The sequence below is a fragment of the Gadus macrocephalus genome, chromosome 23, assembly GCF_031168955.1.
Source record: "Gadus macrocephalus chromosome 23, ASM3116895v1".
Lineage (NCBI taxonomy): Eukaryota > Metazoa > Chordata > Actinopteri > Gadiformes > Gadidae > Gadus > Gadus macrocephalus.
The window spans coordinates 15,064,053-15,083,345 of NC_082404.1; the positions used below are offsets into that span (position 1 = coordinate 15,064,053).

The 19,293-nt window shown below is 51.6% G+C and overlaps 3 protein-coding genes and 1 long non-coding RNA gene across 9 annotated transcripts in view; 2 read left to right on the forward strand and 2 right to left on the reverse strand.

The window, feature by feature from the left end:
- Nucleotides 1–109: 109 nt before the first annotated feature.
- pabpn1 (poly(A) binding protein, nuclear 1) lies at nucleotides 110–10,467 on the forward strand. 4 transcript variants are annotated; one of them, XM_060045148.1, is made up of 7 exons: nucleotides 110–667; nucleotides 3,143–3,251; nucleotides 3,669–3,736; nucleotides 4,503–4,609; nucleotides 5,021–5,108; nucleotides 5,986–6,140; nucleotides 9,796–10,467. In XM_060045148.1, exons 1-7 carry the CDS (start codon nucleotides 533–535, stop codon nucleotides 9,983–9,985), a joined length of 852 nt encoding a protein of 283 aa, XP_059901131.1. In that variant the 5' UTR covers nucleotides 110–532; the 3' UTR covers nucleotides 9,986–10,467. The 4 variants fall into 4 exon arrangements, with proteins under 4 accessions (XP_059901131.1, XP_059901132.1, XP_059901133.1 ...); XM_060045149.1 differs by lacking the exon at nucleotides 9,796–10,467 and adding an exon at nucleotides 8,720–8,943 and having other exon boundaries at nucleotides 113–667; XM_060045150.1 differs by lacking the exon at nucleotides 110–667 and adding an exon at nucleotides 826–974.
- On the reverse strand, nucleotides 7,031–7,379 carry LOC132452498 (uncharacterized). The gene is made up of 2 exons (XR_009524363.1): nucleotides 7,225–7,379; nucleotides 7,031–7,183 (listed from the first exon to the last, which is right to left on the reverse strand). It is a non-coding gene; the product is annotated as an uncharacterized LOC132452498 (long non-coding RNA).
- Nucleotides 10,468–10,881: 414 nt separating the features above from the next.
- ngdn (neuroguidin, EIF4E binding protein) lies at nucleotides 10,882–15,438 on the reverse strand. The gene is made up of 11 exons (XM_060045156.1): nucleotides 15,284–15,438; nucleotides 14,944–15,003; nucleotides 14,708–14,779; nucleotides 14,258–14,395; nucleotides 13,856–13,940; nucleotides 12,941–12,993; nucleotides 12,632–12,749; nucleotides 12,071–12,245; nucleotides 11,812–11,965; nucleotides 11,106–11,163; nucleotides 10,882–10,990 (listed from the first exon to the last, which is right to left on the reverse strand). Exons 1-11 carry the CDS (start codon nucleotides 15,302–15,304, stop codon nucleotides 10,971–10,973), a joined length of 954 nt encoding a protein of 317 aa, XP_059901139.1. The 5' UTR covers nucleotides 15,305–15,438; the 3' UTR covers nucleotides 10,882–10,970.
- A 931-nt stretch (nucleotides 15,439–16,369) lies between these two features.
- The window catches only part of cebp1 (CCAAT/enhancer binding protein (C/EBP) 1), a 3,887-nt gene continuing 963 nt past the window's right edge, over nucleotides 16,370–19,293 (forward strand). The window contains exons 1-3 of one of the 3 annotated variants that reach the window (XM_060045201.1): nucleotides 16,370–16,510; nucleotides 16,776–17,063; nucleotides 18,898–19,293. The exon at nucleotides 18,898–19,293 is cut by the window's right edge and continues 963 nt beyond it. In XM_060045201.1, coding sequence (XP_059901184.1) covers nucleotides 16,493–16,510; nucleotides 16,776–17,063; nucleotides 18,898–19,239 — 648 coding nt within the window. In that variant the 5' untranslated portion in view covers nucleotides 16,370–16,492 and the 3' untranslated portion in view covers nucleotides 19,240–19,293. Of the gene's footprint in view, nucleotides 16,511–16,738; nucleotides 17,064–18,894 lie in introns of all 3 variants that reach the window. The other 2 variants (XM_060045200.1, XM_060045203.1) reach the window with 2 other exon arrangements.

A 19,293-nucleotide genomic window follows, 5' to 3' on the forward strand; every position in this document is an offset into this window, starting at 1 on the left:
GGCTACGTTCGGAAAAACCGTCCAACGGGAGTCGGGGAGACTCAAAAGAGGGTGGTCCACTATCTCACAACGACCAATAGAAAGGCAAACTTAGGCCTGCAGTGCGACGGGAACCCGCCCCTGGCCTCCATTTCTAACGTGCGGCCGCTCTTCACGCGTTCAGTCCTCGCTTTTACGGTCCTTTTATACTCGCTAAACTCAATAAAACGGTGAACTAGGTAAGGCTGCGGACCCGCAGCGCTACGTACCGGTAAACACCGACACGACCGGTTTCATCTACCGTGGAATTCAGTTTGGACCGTGAAGCTGCCCTTTACTCCTCTTTTTAACTTTCCGAGCGGCGTTTTCCGCCATTTGTCTCCGCGCTCCGCCTGCTCCTCTCGTGTGAGCCGGGGCCCGCGAGCCGCTCCTCTCTGAGCCGGGGCCCGAGAGCCGCTCATCTCCTCTGAGCCGCTCCTCTCGGTGTGAGCCGCTCCTCTGAGCCGCTCTTCTCGGTGTGAGCCGGGGCCTGTGAGCACCGCGGCACAGCGCGATGGCGGAGTTCGGCAACGGGTTGGCGGAGGAGTCCATGCTGGACTCGGACCCCAGCCACCCGGAGCTCGAAGACCCGGGGGTCGGGGATGAGGAGCCGGGGCTGGACGAGGGAGAGTCCGCCATCGAGGACCCGGTGAGTTAATGAATGGGTGTTGAGGGTATAAGGTGTAGTGGGGGGTGTTCGCCGGTCTCCATGCGGGGAACCACAATGGCGGCTCATCCCGACCCCGCGGGGTCGGGATGAGCCGCCATTGTGGTTCACGCAGTGCAGCAGAACTGGGAGGGTGGAGCCATCTTGGCGCAATTCGGTGGATTCGTTCTAGCATGGGGGGTCCCTCAGCGCAGACATGCGGGACGGAGGGGTGGTAGAAATCGGGAGGGGCACGGGGAAGGAGGCAGGTCACCGCCATTAGCCTCCCAGGAGAAACCCCCTTGCTGAGGTAACTTATCAGCTTCATTGATTAAAAAAACATCATGTCGTGCGGAGAGCATCAAGGAAACAGGCTTTATTCAGCTCTGCTATCGGCGGATGTCGCCACGGGCTTTATCTAGCTCTGCTATCGGCCCATGTCGCGACAGCCAATATTCAGCTCTCCTGTCGGCCCTATCGCCACTTTGGGGTCCACTCCAGTCCGTCTCGTAGGTCTGAATGAACCTTACTACTACAGAGCTCGTGTGCCGCAGTTCCCCCCCCCCTCAGCCGCTGATCTCGAGTGGGGGGGAGGTGACGCGAAGGCAGCAGATACCGAGGCTGTGTGGAGGACCGGGGACAAAGCTAGGGCGGATGTGGCGGACACGCACCTGGCCCACCGTCTTTAGCCGGAGTAGTCGGGTGTTGTGCCACATTTCAGCCTACCGTCTCACGTGTTATCACCGTGTGTCTGAGCTTTGTATAGGGGGCGTCGGAACGTATCGGTAAGTTAGTGAGGTCTTGTTCTCACTGAGTGCTCTGCGTATGTGTGCTTGGGTGTTTATATGATATAAGCGTTTTAATGCAAACGTGTCTTTAAAGACATCGTTTGCAATGTATGAATCGTTTGCCGAGGGTCGCGGTATTTTAAGGGCTGGGCGTCCATCCTTAGTGAATGGTGGACCAGGGAGAGTTGGTGGTGGTGGAGGAGGAGGAGGATGGGGGAGGGACCGAGCGGGTAGTGGATATGCGACAAAATATGAGCGTCGACCGGCCAACATGTCTTTAACCTGGGCATTACACTCATCATCTTCCGCTTCTCTGAGCGCAGCATTTAATTACTTTCAGATGGCTACATGTCAATTTGTAGGTCACATTGAGATGACTATCTGCAGCGGCGATTGGGCCGAATGTGATTAGCATGCTGTCACCATACTGAGTCTGCTGCTGCTGCCTCGAGTTGGGCCACACTTGAAGCTAGCAACTTTCTGCATGCAAGCCATTTTCTATTTCAGCGTTGCACGCCCTGTGATTTGCTGGGATGACTTCTGAAAGCAAGGTTGGCAGCATCCCGACCGAGCCTCCCACTGTGCTGCAGTGCACCACGGCTCCGGCCCGGCGCATCAGTTTCTGGTTTTAATTCATAAACCAGTCATTGTCCGTTATCAGAACCAGCCGCACATCTTATCACTGATTCTTGCCCTATTTGCTTGAAGGTTTCCTGAGGTGCATTCACTGTATTCCTGGACAGACATTTTTGGTCAGACTGGGTTGATTGATGGACAGACTGGGTTGAGTGATAGACAGACTGGGTTGAGTGATGGACAGACTGGGTTGAGTGATGGACAGACTGGGTTGAGTGATGGACAGACTGGGTTGAGTGATGGACAGACTGGGTTGAGTGATGGACAGACTGGGTTGAGTGATGGACAGACTGGGTTGAGTGATGGACAGACTGGGTTGAGTGGTGGTCAGACTGGGTTGCGTGGTGGTCAGACTGGGTTGAGTGATGGACAGACTGGGTTGAGTGATGGACAGACTGGGTTGCGTGGTGGTCAGACTGGGTTGCATGTTGGTCAGACTGGGTTGAGTAGTGGACAGTCTGGGTTGAGTAATGGGTAGTCTGGGCTGGTGGCCATCTGTTGCTGGACAAAACATGTACCTTTTTTTTTTTTTTTTTTAAATAAGCAGGTGTGCATGCGACGCAATCACTGTTGTCGCCTGTTTTGTAGTTGAAGACTGTCTCTAGGCCTCTCGATCCGAAGACGATGAGAATGATGGTTAAATTGTGTGGGTCGCCCCTACGTCACCCCCGCTTAACAAAATAAGCAAAGGTTGTAAATCGCAGCAAACTGCATCAGGCTGCTCTCGATGCGCTGATTACCGATCCTCCAGAGTGAAGTCGATGCTTCATTAAGGCCCCAACCTAGTCCTTCAACCACACCTCACTGCACTCGGGGGAACTCCGTTTCCGTGCCCGCTCTCTGATGAAATGAACACGGCAAATGTCACCAATGATGATGTCCACCCGGGTTAAGAGTGTGGACGAGGATGATGAGGGGTAAAGCCAAGCGACACTTGTGAGGTTCTCCCCCGTCTGTGGTGGTGCCGTTGCTGGGTCAGCCGGTTCGCTCCACACATCTGTTCTTCATGATGTGGCCGATCGCTGAACTGGTCCGTCTCCCTTTGGTTCTGTAGGAGCTGGAGGCCATCAAAGCCCGGGTGAGAGAGATGGAGGAGGAAGCGGAGAAGCTGAAGGAGCTGCAGAACGAGGTGGAGAAACAGATGAACCTCAGCCCCCCTCCCGGTACTACACCCACCACCTCACAGACGTATCATATTCACACCTCATTGTCAGAGGGGCTGTAGGTAGGGTAATAGAGCTGTAAAGAGGGGGGCAGATTTGGAAACTTAACCCTGCCCTCTACCTCTCTCCACCATGGAGAATGTTTGATTTCACCTAACTGTGATTGGTGGGCAGGAGGAATTCCCGACAAAGTACGGGAGAAATGCCCTGATTGGTAAAAAAAAACGAGAGGGGAGCACCAATGAATGGTCTCCTCCGGAGAAGCAGTCGTTACAACAGATACTCTCGTAGCACATTTCACACACTTGACAGGTGACCGGCGTCTCGGGCATAGCACACCATGCAGCTCCTTCCTGCTGCCCATCGTTCCCTCGTGTTCCCTCTTGTTGCTGAACGTTTTCATTCTCTCCTCTCCAGCCGGTCCCGTCATCATGTCCATCGAGGAGAAGATGGAAGCGGACGGCAGGTCGATCTACGTTGGAAATGTAAGCCCGCCTTCCTGTCATTCATTGTGAACTTACTCATCAGCTATTGTCGTCCTGTTCCATTAAGGTGTAACTTGTATACCTCTCGATCTTTTCTTTAAATGTACACACGCCGTTACGACAGGTTAAAGTGACCTGTGTGATAAATAAAACCGCAACATGTGATGAGAACCCATGTTAAATATTCACATCACGTATTGAAACTATCAAAACCTTTTTGGTTGAAAATATCAATAGCCTACATTATCTGCTGATATACACTTATGCATGTGCATCATGTAGAGCTTTGTATTTATTTAGCTTTAAGCAGTAAAGAAAAACACAATCATCCAGTTTAAAAACATTTGTATGAATGTGAATTATTAAACGTAATCTCTAAATGTATTCAATAATAAGGAAGAATGCTGTTGACCTCAATGTTGGCCGGATCACCGGCCAGTGGCCCTCGTATCAGGCCCTGATGTGATGGGACCACTGGCCTGGTGCCGTGGTTATCTCCGGCCGGTGGCCCTCGTATCAGGCCCTGATGTGATGGGACCACTGGCCTGGTGCCGTGGTTATCTCCGGCCGGTGGCCCTCGTATCAGGCCCTGATGTGTTGGGACCACTGGCCTGGTGCCGTGGTTGTCTCCGGCCGGTGGCCCTCGTATCAGGCCCTGATGTGATGGGACCACTGGCCGGTCGCTCTGGTTAGGGAGCACACCTTCAGGGTGAGACCCGTGGGTACTCCAGCTGTGCTACGGTGTGCTGACTCTTTGGGCCCCCAGGTGGACTACGGGGCCACGGCGGAGGAGCTCGAGGCCCACTTCCACGGGTGTGGGTCCGTCAACAGAGTCACCATCCTGTGTGACAAGTTCACAGGACATCCTAAAGGGTAGGTTCCTTCCCCCCCCGGGGGGCTGCACGCTGTTGTTCAGGTGGTGTGACCGACGTTATGCTGAAGCAGAAGGGAACACTGAATTCAATGGTCCCCAATGATCAGGGCTGTTGTGGCTTAGTTATCGTTCCACGTTGACGCAACGCAAGGGGGGTCTACGGACCCCTTGCGTCCACCGCGAGGGCCAGACGTGCACCTCCCCAAAAGTGTAACCTCTGTGATGGGTCCGCTAAAGTAAACCCGATGCAGAAACAAAACGGGTTCACGACTGCGTCGAAGCCACTGCAGGCTCCTTGCGTTGCGTCAGCTTGGAAGCAAAACAAATCCATTAGTCATCCAGTTGAATTTGTGTACTCATGGCATGCAGTGGTCCTTCTGAGTCCTGATTGGTTGTGTTTGGCTCCCCAGGTTCGCCTATATCGAGTTTGCAGACAAGGAGTCGGTGCGGACGGCCATGGCCCTGGACGAGTCGCTGTTCAGAGGACGGCAGATAAAAGTGAGCCCCTCCCCGACACGCACCGCTCTGGGGCCGAATCAGAGCGTGATGAATGAATGAATCGGTCTGTCTTGTTCGGTGTTTGTAAACACCGAACAAGACCTGGACTCGGACCAAGATGGGACCCAAAGGTGTCCCGAGTTCCCAACACGGCACTCGCTCGTGATATTATAGTTTGCTGCAAAAACTGTCTGTTTTCCTCCGTCGTGAACGCCCGATTTTGAAATGTAACACAGTGGTCTCGGTGCACTAAGAATTATCAGTGAGTGAATGTGTGAGGTCCTCTATAAAGGTGTGTTCACACCACAGGACACATTTGTGTCTTGTGGTGTGAAGCATTCCCCTAGCAGTCCGGGGAAACCGCAGAATTTGCTGCGGTTTTTGGACTGCACTGCAGTAAACGGTTCGCCGGTTGGAACGCTGATTGGCTGTTGCGTTACACACGACACTCAGTCACCACGCTGTTGAACGCTGATTGGCTGTCATCGCGCGGATGTCGCGGCAAAGTTGAAATATTTCACCTCGAGCCAATTTGTCGCGCTACAAATCCTCGTGAACGCGCTCGCCTGTGCAGGGCGAAAGTGTGCCTAGACTAATCAAAACTTGTCGCCGGTTTCCTCTAGCGAATAATTCGCCCGATTCGCGTCTCTATGTTCACTTCTAATGGGATCGTGTCGCCGCGTTCGGCGTGAGCGCACCTTGAGGCAGACGCAGCTCTGCTGCAGGCGCGAGCTTAACGCTTCTGGGAGAATCGGCATTAGGACAAACTCTCTTGGTACCGGATGTACTTGTGGGGGGGGGCAGGGCAGAGAGACGATGGCCCCCGTGTTGCGCTGGTCCTGGGTCAGTGTTCTGAGCCTCCTCTGCTCCTCTCCAGGTGGGCGCCAAGAGGACCAACAGACCAGGGATCAGCACGACAGACCGCGGTTTCCCCCGCGCCCGCTTCCGCTCACGAGGAGGAAGCTTCTCGTCATCACGGGCGCGCTACTACAGCGGCTACACACCCCCCCGGGGCCGGGGGCGGGCCTTCAGGTGAGCCCCCCACACACCTGGTCACCCCCTGTACTATCTACATAACCCCCCCACACACCTGGTCACCCCCTGTACTATCTACATGCCCCCCCCCCCCCCATATACACATCGTCACGCCCCCGCACACCTGGTCCCCCCATTCCCTATCTACGTGCCCCCCCCCCCATACTCCTGGTCACCCCATGTATTCATCATGCCCCACACACACACATGGTCACCCCATGCCTTCAACATGCCCCCCCCCCCCCCCCCTACACCTGGCCACGCCCCACCCACACACCTGGTCACCCCATGCCTTCAACATGCCCCCCCCCCCCCTACACCTGGCCACGCCCCACCCACACACCTGGTCACCCCATGCCTTCAACAGCCTCATCCAGTCAGGGCAGAGCGTGGGTGTGGAGGCGGGTCCTCCAGAGCAGGGCCCCAGTGAGGTAGTAGGGGGCGGAGCCTGCACCCGTACATGGTCTGGTCCCGTGGAAGGGTTCCTGTCATCGTAGGAATGACCGGCTGGGGGTCTGCTGTCTACGGCGTTGTCACGTCTTCTAGTGTCTCAATTAAAAGGCGGATCCTGGGCCCTTGTTGCGGCAGCGTAGTACTCCATTGGTGTCCAAAAGCACATTCAACCCGTCACAGAAACACCACCGCGTTGCTTTTGATCGCTGCAACGCATCCCTGTAACCAATGTTGCCATCGAACCCTTTGAGCCATCGGTACTGAACCCATGTGCATGCACAGTAGCTTCATGCATGTACCTTTCGCTACACTGTCACTGACTGCTGACTTGAATGGAAGGCTGTATTCAGTGCGGCACAGTGGTTCTGGCACTTGTTTTATTGTTGCATTTGGTCATGTCATATTGGAGTTCTGCTATTTTTGATTGACTTGAGTGGTTGGACGATAGATCAGGGATCAGAACAACAGGACCTCAACCGCGCTCATCCTCTGCATTCCTGGGGCATCACCTCCGTACCGGATGAATCCTTCTGTCCGTCAGGAATCCACCCTGCCACCATTTTGCTCTCAGACCCCAGGCAAAGTTCCTTCACGCAAACATGAATTTACATATTGCAACTCTCATTACTGGCTTTCACACAAAGCTGGATCGATTTGATGGCTGATTAGGATATTAGCCTCTGTGACGTCAAACTTTCCAATCGAAGTTAGGAGGTGTACCTCCTAAATTTGCTCCCTGAATCCCAGTCACGAGATTTGTGACCAAACGGCCTGCACAAGAATTACAATATGACATTCTGAAACTGGACACTTGTCGCTAACGCGATTCAGGGTACAGATTCAAGGTTAAATAACTTCCATGTCACGCACAAGATGCGCAGTCCGGTTACACTGCTGACAGGAATGTGCAGACACAGCAGTTACTCTTGACAGTCGGGAGTGCAACGAGTAGGAGAGGCACTACGTGCATTAGAGGATGAATGGGGATACAAGTGGGGGGGAGAAATAGCATGAAGTGTGTTGGGCGCCCCGTGTGTGAGAGTAGAGAGCATAGCGAGAGGCCTGGAAGGAAGTGAACACGCTTGGTACATTTAGGCAAGAGGGACACTGGAAATACCCAGTGTTTAGCAGTCAAACGCGTCTTGGAAGTAATACTTTAAAGACGTTTGCAAACAATCGATCACCAGCTCAAAGATACTGCATACCAAGTTGCATGTGCCACTCATCCCTGCAGCCTGACCCCCGCCTAGCAACAACCCCTCCCCCTCCCCCCACGCCCTAGCGACCCCTGCTCCCCCCCCTCCGTGTGTCAGAGGTGCGGATGGTTCGGGGCTCACCTGACAGACGCCGTGTTCCCCAGGTGGTTGTCTGTGTGTGTGTTTCCTACCTGCGTGTGCGTGGTGTGATTATGGGGTTGCTGTGCCGTTTGTCCTCAGGCTCTTCCCCTACAGTGACCTGACCCCCCCCCCCCCCCCCCACCCCCACCCCAGAAGCGGCTCTCCAAAAGAGAGAGAGAAAGAGGGAGTGGGAGGGGCCTTTGCTGCCCCCTCACACACTAATCAGTACTCCCAATTTCCTGGAATATTCCCGGCACATTCCCCTCTGCGTTAGTGGCAGCGCTGCCCCCGGCCCCCCAGACCAGTGGCCCCCGGCCCCCCAGACCAGTGGCCCCCGGCCCCCCAGACCAGTGGCCCCCGGCCCCCCAGACCAGTGGCCCCTGCCCCCCCAGACCAGTGGCCCCCGGCCCCCCAGACCAGTGGCCCCCGGCCCTGTGCCCCCCAGCACTGGGACCCAATTGAGCTCAGCAGTTGAGATGATACGTTTGGGTGTTCTGCACATGGAGCTATAGTCCACCGGTCTTGGGACCCCCAGACCCGGTCTTCTGTAGTCCTGGGGGACCCCCCCCAGACCCGATCTTCTGTAGTCCTGGGACCCCCCCAGACCCGGTCTCCTGTAGTCCTGGGACCCCCCCAGACCCGGTCTCCTGTAGTCCTGGGACCCCCCCCAGACCCGCTCCGCCCACAGCACCACACATTGACCTCTACTGCACCACAAGTACCACTGGTGTCCAGCCGTCAGCCAATCAGAAAACAACTCACCCTCTTTTTCTCTCTCTCTTCCAGGGGCCGAGGGCGAACAACATCGTGGTATTCCCCTTACTAATACCCCCCCCCCTCCCCGACACTCCCTACTGTCCCCCCCTCCCCCCAACCCTAGTGCTCCCCTTGAACAGAAAAAAAGATTGATAAAAAAGACCCCCCCCTCCCCCTCTCCCTCTCAGCCAATAAAGGAAGATATTCCCAGAAGAAAAAAAAAAAAGAAAAAAAAAAACGTCATCTGTTCCCCAGGACAGACTGACTGACCCACAGTATGATTGTTGTGTGTGTGCGGAGGTGATGCCCCCTTCCCCTGGTAAGGTATACGTCTGCCGTTCTGTGGGGGAGGGGGGGGGGGGGGAGGGGAGTGGGTCCTATATCTATATCTCCAGGGATGTGTTAGTGTGGAGGGGAGAGGACACGCTGTACACGGTGGTACTCAGGCTGCAGATCTCCTCCGGTCTGCTCAGGACCTGCTCTCACATCATCCCACCACAGCTCATCTCCCTGCTCCTCCCCCACCCCCAGCCTCCCCCCTCTGGGGGAGGGGAGGAGAGCTCTCAGAATGATTGTTCACTTTTTTTTCCTTTTTTTTTTTTGTTTCATGTAACCATGTTTGAGATTCCTGCAGAAGGACGATGTGATTTTTGTGTTTCATGGTCTGTGTTTCCCCCAACCCCCCCCCCCCCCCCCCCACCTTGTTTCTAACCCCGCCCCTCCATTCTTGTTCATCTGCTTTGATGGTTTCCCACTGCTCCGGTTCACAGTGGCTGCAAGTGTTCTTGTTTAAGGGACGGGGTTCTTGGTCCATGGCTCTAACTCACTGCTTCCACCGCCAATGCATGAGCCGCAATTCCGCTTTTTATTTTCTGGGTGGGTCTTTTTTGTATTTTTGGCATTTCCTGCATCTTGGTGTGCCCTCATCCCTCCTCCTCCTCCTCCTGTGATTGGACCACGTCCTGGTCCGCCCTCTCATCCCACCCGTGTCTCCCCCCCCCCCCCCCCCCCTCCTCCTCTGTGTATTGGACCACTTCCTGGTCCTCCCTCCCCCGTCTCCCCCCCTCTCCTCTCTCTGTATATTAGACCACTTCTTGTCGTTTCAGGTTTCAGGACCAGTGGCGGCTGTCTTCCCCTCCCCAGGTGGCGCAGCCCCCCCCCACTGTCTCCGCAGCGTCCCTCTCTCTCTCTGCTCCCGCTATGCACACTCACCCCATCCTGTCCGTGTGGGGGGGCGGGGGGCCGGGCGACCACAGGCCCAGCGCGGGGGGCATTTACTACAACAGTAAACGCTGACGCGAGCGTCGAGTGTTGTTTTTTTTTACCCTGCACACACACTCACCCCGCGCGCACACAAGAGGCAAACGCACCACACATAGGGCAGGCGTGCACCACACGAGACTCTACACACCTCACACCACGCCCTCACGGGGAGGGGGCCACGCCCATCGGGGGGGGCGAGCGGGTGCGAGCAGGAGCGAGACCAGAGATTGGGGCGTTTTTCTTAATTTGGTTTGTTGGCGTGGATGTAGGATTTAGGGAGCCACCTTTCTCTGACAATGCGCAGTGCAGCCACGGCCTGTCTGGGGAAGGCAGAGTGAGTTAATTTAATAAGGGGCGGAGCTTGTTTCGGCAGGGCGGGGCTAAATGTGGAGCGGTTATGGGAGCCGTTTTTGACAAAAGGAGTGGGTTTGAAAAAAGTTTTGCTTTTTTTTTTTTTTAACCCATGAGACTGTAATTAGAAAAAAAAATAAAATAAAGACATTGTGTAAAAATAATCCTGTGTTTTATTTTTGTCTGCACGTTTTCTATACTAATGTAGAACTACAAGGAGGAGCCGGTGGGTCGGGACTCATTTAATTCCATGTGGGTTCATCTCGGGATGCATTCCGAAGAGCGCTTACAATTTCATGCAGTTCAAAATTTTCCATGTGGATTGAAGTCGGCCAGTGCAAAAATATTTGGATCTCCCATTACAGGGGCCTTTTGTAATAAAAGTACTGTCAGTTCAACGAAATGAGATGTTGGACCCATAAGTGCTTTCTGTTGGTCAACTATTTGCTTCGTTAAACCAGCTAGTCAAAAGATTGTGCATGTGATTCATCCCCTTGTTTCGCTTGCAGTAATACTGTCAGACTAACAGTTTATTCTTCAAGCTGTATGTTTGGCTGCACCATGAATTGGAAACGATAATTGCTTGAACGGGTTTATTGAGAGGGATATCAAAATCACATGACAGATTTAAAAACTTTCAAAAGGACATCTTGGATAGATTTCTGTCCTACTTGTATTTCTTGAAAGCTGCAGAAGAGAATGGAGGGTTGGTTCAGAACAGGCCGTATTTCAAACACATTGGGGTTAGGATAATTATGCAGGGTTAAATTATTCTTTTTCTCTATTGAATCGCAGTTCTTACCTCTCTTCTTGGTTTTCTTTTTCATCATTTGTTTCTTGGGACGTGGGGAATCCTCGTCCTGCAAGGACAACATAACCAAACATGAGACGGGGACCGCCATCGGAGGCATCCCCCCCCCTCCGCTCCAGTGCAGAGCCATGTATTCTGCATAACCAACCACATTTAGATGTATAATGAGAAGCAGCCTCTTTCTACTTCTTTACATGCAGACACAATTTAGACGAAAGAAACGTGGACAGAAAAGTGTAGCCACACTTTTTTTTTTATCCTTACGATCCGAGACTACAGTCTGCTGGAACACGGACTACAGCGCCCTCTTGTGATCACTTTGTGCATTTTCGCTCCACTAGTCTCATGCCAGCATGGGCCTTCTTGTTCAAACAGCCTGCTCCTTCCAGAGGCTGGACATGTTGGGCATTTATTTAATCATCATTGTCTTTCCATGTTTCTAAATTTGACCAACGTTTCCTCGTTGAGATGAAGTTGATCAATTGCGAGGCGCCCCCATGACAGACATGGCTCACAAAAAGACGACTGAACGGGATTCGCAGATCACGTCGCGGCCCAACCCTCAAACATCGTGATGGACACGTTCATCCATCATAATGGTTGAGCCGCAGATGAGTTAACACGGTTTCCCCGTCTTGCCTCCAGCAGCTAGAGCGACAGGTGAGAGAGAGAGAGAGAGACAGCTGGGACCCCTCACCTGTCTTCCGGCGCCTCCGGTCAGCGCCGAGATGTCGCTGAAGTGTGTGATGCTGTTCAGCTGGCCCGACATCCCCTGCATGCTCCTCTTCCTCGCCAGACGCTCTGCCTTGGGAACGTTGAGACGCACCATCATCGACTCCTCGTAGTTTTTCCTTTGGGAGAAGAGAGCAGAGTTCAGCAGCTACCTAAAGTCATGTCCTCGTCTCTTCGCGGGAAGCCTCCGGCGAGTCGGCCCGTGCCCTCGGCGCGCTCCGTACCTGTGCTGGTCGTCGCGGCTCTGGCGCTCCGTCTGGAAGTCGCGGCGGTCCCGGATCTCCTCGGGAGTGTCGCTGTACTGCTCCCGCAGCTCCTGGATGACGGAGCTGCGCAGCGCGGAGCGCCGCAGCCGGTCCTGCTGCTCCTTCTTGCGGTCCGCCTCCGTCACGTCGCCGTCTGGCGGGGAGACACGGAGAGACACCTTACCAGACCTGTTCGTCCTTATACGTTCATATCCATCCTATCGTTTATTTATATACGTTCTTATGGAATGCTTTTGTTTTGTGTTCACTCTGTAAAGCGTTTGAGTATTTAGAAAAGGGCTACACAAGTAGAATATATTATTATTCTTCATACGTAGCCTACTTCACCGCTTGGAAAGCAGGCATGAACCACACAGTCATACTTCAGAATGATCCATACCGTCTCCATGTTAAAGCAGGAAGCAGCATCTAATGTACCGGGTCAAACCTCTTAAGAGGGACACACTGGGTCAGACAGCCATCCTGGACATGTTCCCCAAAGACGCAGTGTAAAGCGACCACATGATCCTGTCGGCCTACCGTAGTGCATGGGGGCGATCTTCGGAGGGATGTATTTCCTGTCTCCAAACGCTGCGGTCTTCTTCTCTGAGACGGAGGGGAGTCCGTCCTCACCGCCAGACTCCTCCGACTCACTCAGCTGGGGAGGGGGGGCAGACAAGGTCAGGTGGGGAGACGAGGTCAGGTGGGGAGGGGGGAGACGAGGTCAGGTGGGGAGGGGGGAGGGGAGATGAGGTCAGGTGGCTGCAGGGTTAGGGTTAGAACATGATAGAAACAGGGACCACCAGCTCGGGTCTGAACCACGCCTCTCGGACCCGTCCTGATACGTACTTTGCTCATGAGATTCTCAGGATTTGGACGAAGATGCAGCGGGTCGTTTTCAGCTGAAAAAGGAACAGAACAGCGACAGGTTTTATGAAGATGCCGACGTTAGATTAGATAAGATACAACCTTATTAGACCCCCATAGGAGAAAAGAGTTTGTTGCAACAGCTCAGCAGCAGTGGAGAAACAGGACAAAAATACAATGCAATAAAAATACAAAGTACTAATGCAAACAAAAACAGGCGCTTAGATAAATGCTGGTCTAAATGCTCAAGTAAGGACAAGTCAAAACAAACAGAACAAACAACAACAAACGGCCAACAAAACAGACTAGGGCTGCTCGAAAAAATCTAAATCACGATTATTGTGGTCAATATTGAAATCACAATTATTCAAACGAGTTTGAAAACATGATGTATTTATTCAGCATGTCTCTGCCAAAAACATTTAGCAACTGAGAACTTTGAAATTTCGCCTTAAAGAAATACACAAAATGGTCAAAGAGAACATGTTTAATTCTAAAATAATGTACCGATATGTATCCAGCTATTAAAAAAAATAAATAATCGAAATCTCGATATTAGTTTTTTGATCGTTTGACGCTAAAATCTAAATCGATATCGAAATTCGATTAATCGCCCAGCCCTAAAAACAGACGTTATAAATTATAAACTGTAAAGTGTCAATTGTAAATTGTAAATTATAAAGTGGCCAAGGGCCAGAAATGCAATGTAAACAAAGAGAAAGTTTGTTTACATTTCACCTCGGGTAAGATCCTCAGACCAGACTACCAGGGACACACCTGCTACTACTGCTGTACATTCTAGTGGATTGAGTTCACAGCCACAACAAACAACAAATGCCCGGAAGGTACTGGAAAGATTGTAGTCAAGTGGTCCTTTACAATTGAAGAAGACCTTACCCAGACTCCCAGTGACGGCCGTGCGGACAAGTTTATCAATCTGGTATTTCAGTTTGTGGTCCAGCGGGCGCATCTTCTCCAGGACCTTCAGCCGCAACACAACATTCAGTTCAGCCATTTCTAGCTTTGAAAATCGGTGACATAGAACTAAAGAGTACACAGTTTATCTTCCAACACAGCTGAACAATATTGTATTTTAAATACTATACATCTAGTATAAAAAACAATTCATGAATAAAGTTTGCCTCTGCATCGCGAAAGATTGAAAGGGAGCCATTTGAATAATACCGCCGGTATTGTAGTATAAAACGTCAAGAAAATCTATTCAAACACACATCAGACCACAACTAGTGACCCAGATTAACCTGCAGCTGGTCACGGTGGTTTGGTTGAGCTCCTCACCGTTCGAACCGTCATCACGCGCTCGATGGCCTGGCTCTCCTTTATTTTGGCGCCCTCCGTCTTGAGGCTGATGAGGTGGGTGAGGTCCTGGAGGTAGAACAGCAGCAGCTGGTAGCGGAGGTCCAGGAAGGACAGACCCTGTGACACAAGTCCATGGAGCTCACATGATGCCCACAACGTGTGCAGCAGAAGACGCCTTTTCAAATGTGACATCTCCTTGTGTACTGTTCCAGATGGTGAACGGTTTAATCAAAGATGTAACACATGCTGGACACTCATTCAGGGACATTTATCACCGAGACATGTATCAAGACACAAATTTAAGCTATATTTAGTTTTCAATTGACCGTTGCCTAACATTCAAGCCCAGCTAGATTATTATTGGAAGAAGCAAACTAATTTAACACTGGAATAATTCGTAGAGTAATGAAAGCACCGATATCGACTCACCTTAGCAGTCTGAAATACACCATCTTTAATCTTCTTCTGCAGGTCACGGATGTGGCCTGTGACTGAAACCACCTGGAACAGAAAGAAGAGACGTGTTTAGGTTATACTCCTGAGACCTCTGATTCAGTCAGGAGGCCTGACCAAGGTCGGTTCTGATTGAACACGTTTAAGATCCATCTTTAGTCTGCTGGTTAAAACAAGGTGGAGAACCAACGGAGACTCACTGCTGATCATACCTGCTCTGTGAGAAGGTTCAACAGGTTCTCTGCTTTTGGTAGATCGCTCTCAATCAAATACTGGAAGAAAACGCAACACAATAATCACTTAATGAAAGGGTTAGGCTAAAATGACGTTTAAAATGACTTATGACAAACGCTGCAATGTTTCATTGTAAAGGTAAAATTATACACATGATTGTATCCTTAAGAACCATTAAACTGTGACAATTTGTGATTACATTATACCAATAATAACCTTGGAGTATGCGAATGAAATAACAATCAGAAAATGGTTTCATTAGAAGTTAGGAGCGTATATTATATTAAAGACTTCAGATGTATTCCATGGTTAACTCACGTTGTCTATAGAGGCCGCCATTTTGATCCAGTACAGGAGCCGCGGAGGGACAAACCGCCTCGGATTCGGTACGGGAGCCGCAGAAGGACAAACCACCTCCACCAATACGGGAGCCGCGGAAAGACAAACCGCCTCTGATCCAGTACGGGAGCCTCGCATGCCTCGCATGCCTCGCATGACCTAACCGCGGAGCGACAGACCGCCTTTGATACAGTACTGAAGCCGTTGAGGGACAAAAAGTTTCGACCCGAGTCACATGCGCTCCTCTGGCGGTTAGCGGAACTGGAGTTACATTTATTTGTAAATGTAAATGATGTGACGTGGTAGAGGTACAAACCTCCCCTGATAGTTCAAATCAATGTGGAAATAGATTAATAATCTAATCTATTTGGGAGTCCATTTAATGAAATGTATTAATTTTTTATATTATTATTTTTTTCTAATTCATCATTCAAACTATTTTAGCGTGTTGTGGTGACTGACTGGATGTCTGGTCTATTGCTGTGACTGACTGGATGTCTGGCCTGTTGCAGTGACTGACTGGATTGCTGGACTTCCCTGACTGTACACCGGCCAGCCCCCCATCACCATACACACTACTTACTTATTTATGTCTAAATTATTTGAAATGTTTTCTTTTATATCCGTCAATTATGGCAGCCAATGTACTCCTAACCTCCTTGAAGGAGTCGTCCTCCACTCTGCGTTCCTTCAAGATCTCTTCCTTGCTAATTAAGGGAGTTATTTCTTGCCCTCTGGGGGGCTAGGGTCAGGGGGGGGGTCATGAACATACCTGCCTGTGACAGTTCAAGCCCTTTGAGACTAGAACTGTGATTAAGGGATGCACAAATAAATGGTTAGGGTTAGCGTTAGGGGTAGAATTGTGTGTGTGTGTGTGTGTGTGTGTGTGTGTGTGTGTGTGTGTGTGTGTGTGTGTGTGTGTGTGTGTGTGTGTGTGTGTGTGTGTGTGTGTGGGTGTGTGTGTGTGTGTGTGTGTGTGTGTGTGTGTGTGTGTGTGTGTGTGTGTGTGTGTGTGTGTGTGTGTGTGTGTGTGATATACGTATAGCCCGGTCCTAAGTGATAGAGGGGGGAGGGGGGTGGGGAGAGATGGCGGTGCTCATTAGAGGAAGTGAGGCTGAGAGGTCTCTCCGCAGACTCTCCCCGACGGCAGAAAGGAGAAACTCTTAAAGAAGTTAAAAGGTGCCGCGTATGGGAACACGAGTCACGGTAAGTCCTCAACTAAATACGGGGTTTAAACTTAATGACAAACCAAAACAAAAGGCTGATGGTACCGCATGAGACAAATAATATATAAATTACAAATAATATATAAATTAATATAATAATTATCAAATATAAAATACATGATTCTATAGCTTTTTGAATAAGTGAATGATTTAAGCAATGCATGCTTATCAATATTTCCTACGATTACAACGACGACTGAACTACAAGTCCCAGCTCACCGCGCCCGGCCGATCTCTGCCCTCAGATGGTCGATTCCAGCGGGAGATCCCCCGTGATCCAGGAGTGGTCCGGCCCGTACCCGGGTCACGGCCTGGACGCCGGCCACGGCCTGGACCCCTCCGACCCGGGCATGCACGCGGCCGCCGGGTCCCTGAGCCAGATGGAGATGCTGCTGGGCTGCCCGGCCCCGGGGCCCCCCCTGAGGGGCTGCGGGGGCGAGGAGCGCCTGGGGGGCGGCACGCTGGCCTACCTGTCCTACATGCAGCCCTGCATGGGCGGCTCGGCGGCCTCCGAACACATGTCCAACCAGCAGGTCAGTGCTCCCCTGAGGGTCGGGACCCCAGACAGGTAGAGGGGCCCCAGAGGTTAAGGGACCCCTGAGGGTCGGGACCCCAGAGGTTAAGGGACCCCAGAGGTTAAGGGACCCCAGAGGTTAAGGGACCCTAGAAGTTAAGGGACCCTAGAGGTTAAGGGACCCTAGAGGTTAAGGGACCCCAGAGGTGACCCCAGAGGTTAAGGGACCCCAGAGGTTAAGGGACCCCTGAGGTTAAGGGACCCCAGAGGTTAAGGGACCCCTGAGGGTCGGGACCCCAGAGGTTAAGGGACCCTAGAGGTTAAGGGACCCCAGAGGTGGAGGGACCCCAGAGGTTAAGGGACCCCCGAGGTTAAGGGACCCCCGAGGTTAAGGGACCCCAGAGGTTAAGGGACCCCAGAGGTTAAGGGACCCCCGAGGTTAAGGGACCCCAGAGGTGGAGGGACCCCAGAGGTTAAGGGACCCCCGAGGTTAAGGGACCCCCGAGGTTAAGGTTAATGGTTGTTATCGTTGTATATATATATATGTATGTATGGAGATGTTGTGTATGCTGCACGCGTTGCAAAAGGAAAAAGTTTTTTTTGTTTTCTCGTCTCATTCCACTTTTTTTATTGCCGGTTCATTATAGCTTTTTGAAATATTCAATTTCTTTGCGAGAGTAAATGATTTGATTAGATGATTGAAAGGGGATGATTCTGCATTATCCGCTGCAGTCTCCAGTGTCCGTCATCAATCTCATGTTCCTCCTGCGTCCTCCTCTTCTTCAGAGGAAGAGGAGCACCAGTCTCTCGCTTTGACTCTAATGTTGTCAAACTCAAACCAGTACCCATCACATGTTCATCACATGTTCATCACATGTTCATCACCGTGTTATCACTGTGTTCATCACATGTTCATCAACATGTTCATCACCTTGTTCATCACCGTGTTCATCACCGTGTTCATCACATGTTCATCAACATGTTCATCACCTTGTTCATCACATGTTCATCACATGTTCATCACCTTGTTCACCACATGTTCATCACCGTGTTATCACTGTGTTCATCACATATTCATCACATGTTCATCACCTTGTTCATCACCGTGTTCATCACATGTTCATCACCGTGTTATCACTGTGTTCATCACATGTTCATCACATGTTCATCACCTTGTTCATCACTGTGTTCATCACATGTTCATCAACATGTTCATCACCTTGTTCATCACATGTTCATCACCGTGTTATCACTGTGTTCATCACATGTTCATCACATATTCATCACCGTGTTCATCACCGTGTTCATCACTGTGTTCATCACAAGTTCATCAACATGTTCATCACCTTATTCATCACATGTTCATCTCAATGTTCATCACTGTGTTCATCACATGTTCATTACATGTTCATCACCTGATCATCACCTGTTCATCACATGTTCATCACAAGTTAATCACATGTTCATCACATGTTCATAACATGTTCATCACCTGATCATCACCTGTTCATCACATGTTCATCTCAATGTTCATCACTGTGTTCATCACATGTTCATCACATGTTCATCACATGTTCATCACAAGTTCATCACATGTTCATCACATGTTCATTATATGTTCGTCACATGTTCATCACCTGATTATCACCTGTTCATCACATGTTCATCACATGCATCACAAGTTCCTCACATGTTCATCACATGCTTATCACATGTTCATCAATAAGTTAATTGCATGTTCCCTACATGTTCATCACCATGTTCATCACCGTGTTCATCACCTTGTTCACCACTGTGTTCATCAACATGTTCATCACATGTTCACCACATGTTCCCCTCACGTTCCCCAGCAGGAGTTCTCCCCGTACATGCTGCCCCCCGGGGCCTGCCGCCTCCCGTCGGGGCTGGGGCCCCCGGGGACCGGCCCGCCCGTGCCCAAGAGGGCCATCAGCAAGAACAGCGTGGAGTACCGGCTGCGGCGCGAGAGGAACAACATCGCCGTGCGCAAGAGCCGGGACAAGGCGCGGCGCCGCATCCTGCTGACCCAGCAGCGGGCCGTCCAGCTGACGGAGGACAACCAGCGCCTCCAGCAGCGCCTGGGCCAGCTGTCCCAGGAGCTGGACACGCTGCGCCACGTTCTGGCCCAGCGCCACGCCGCCCGGCCGGGGGACGCCACCGGGGAGGCCTGTCTGTAGAGGGGACCCCCCCAGACCCCCCCCCCCCCCGGACCCTCAGGGGCCCAGCGCCGC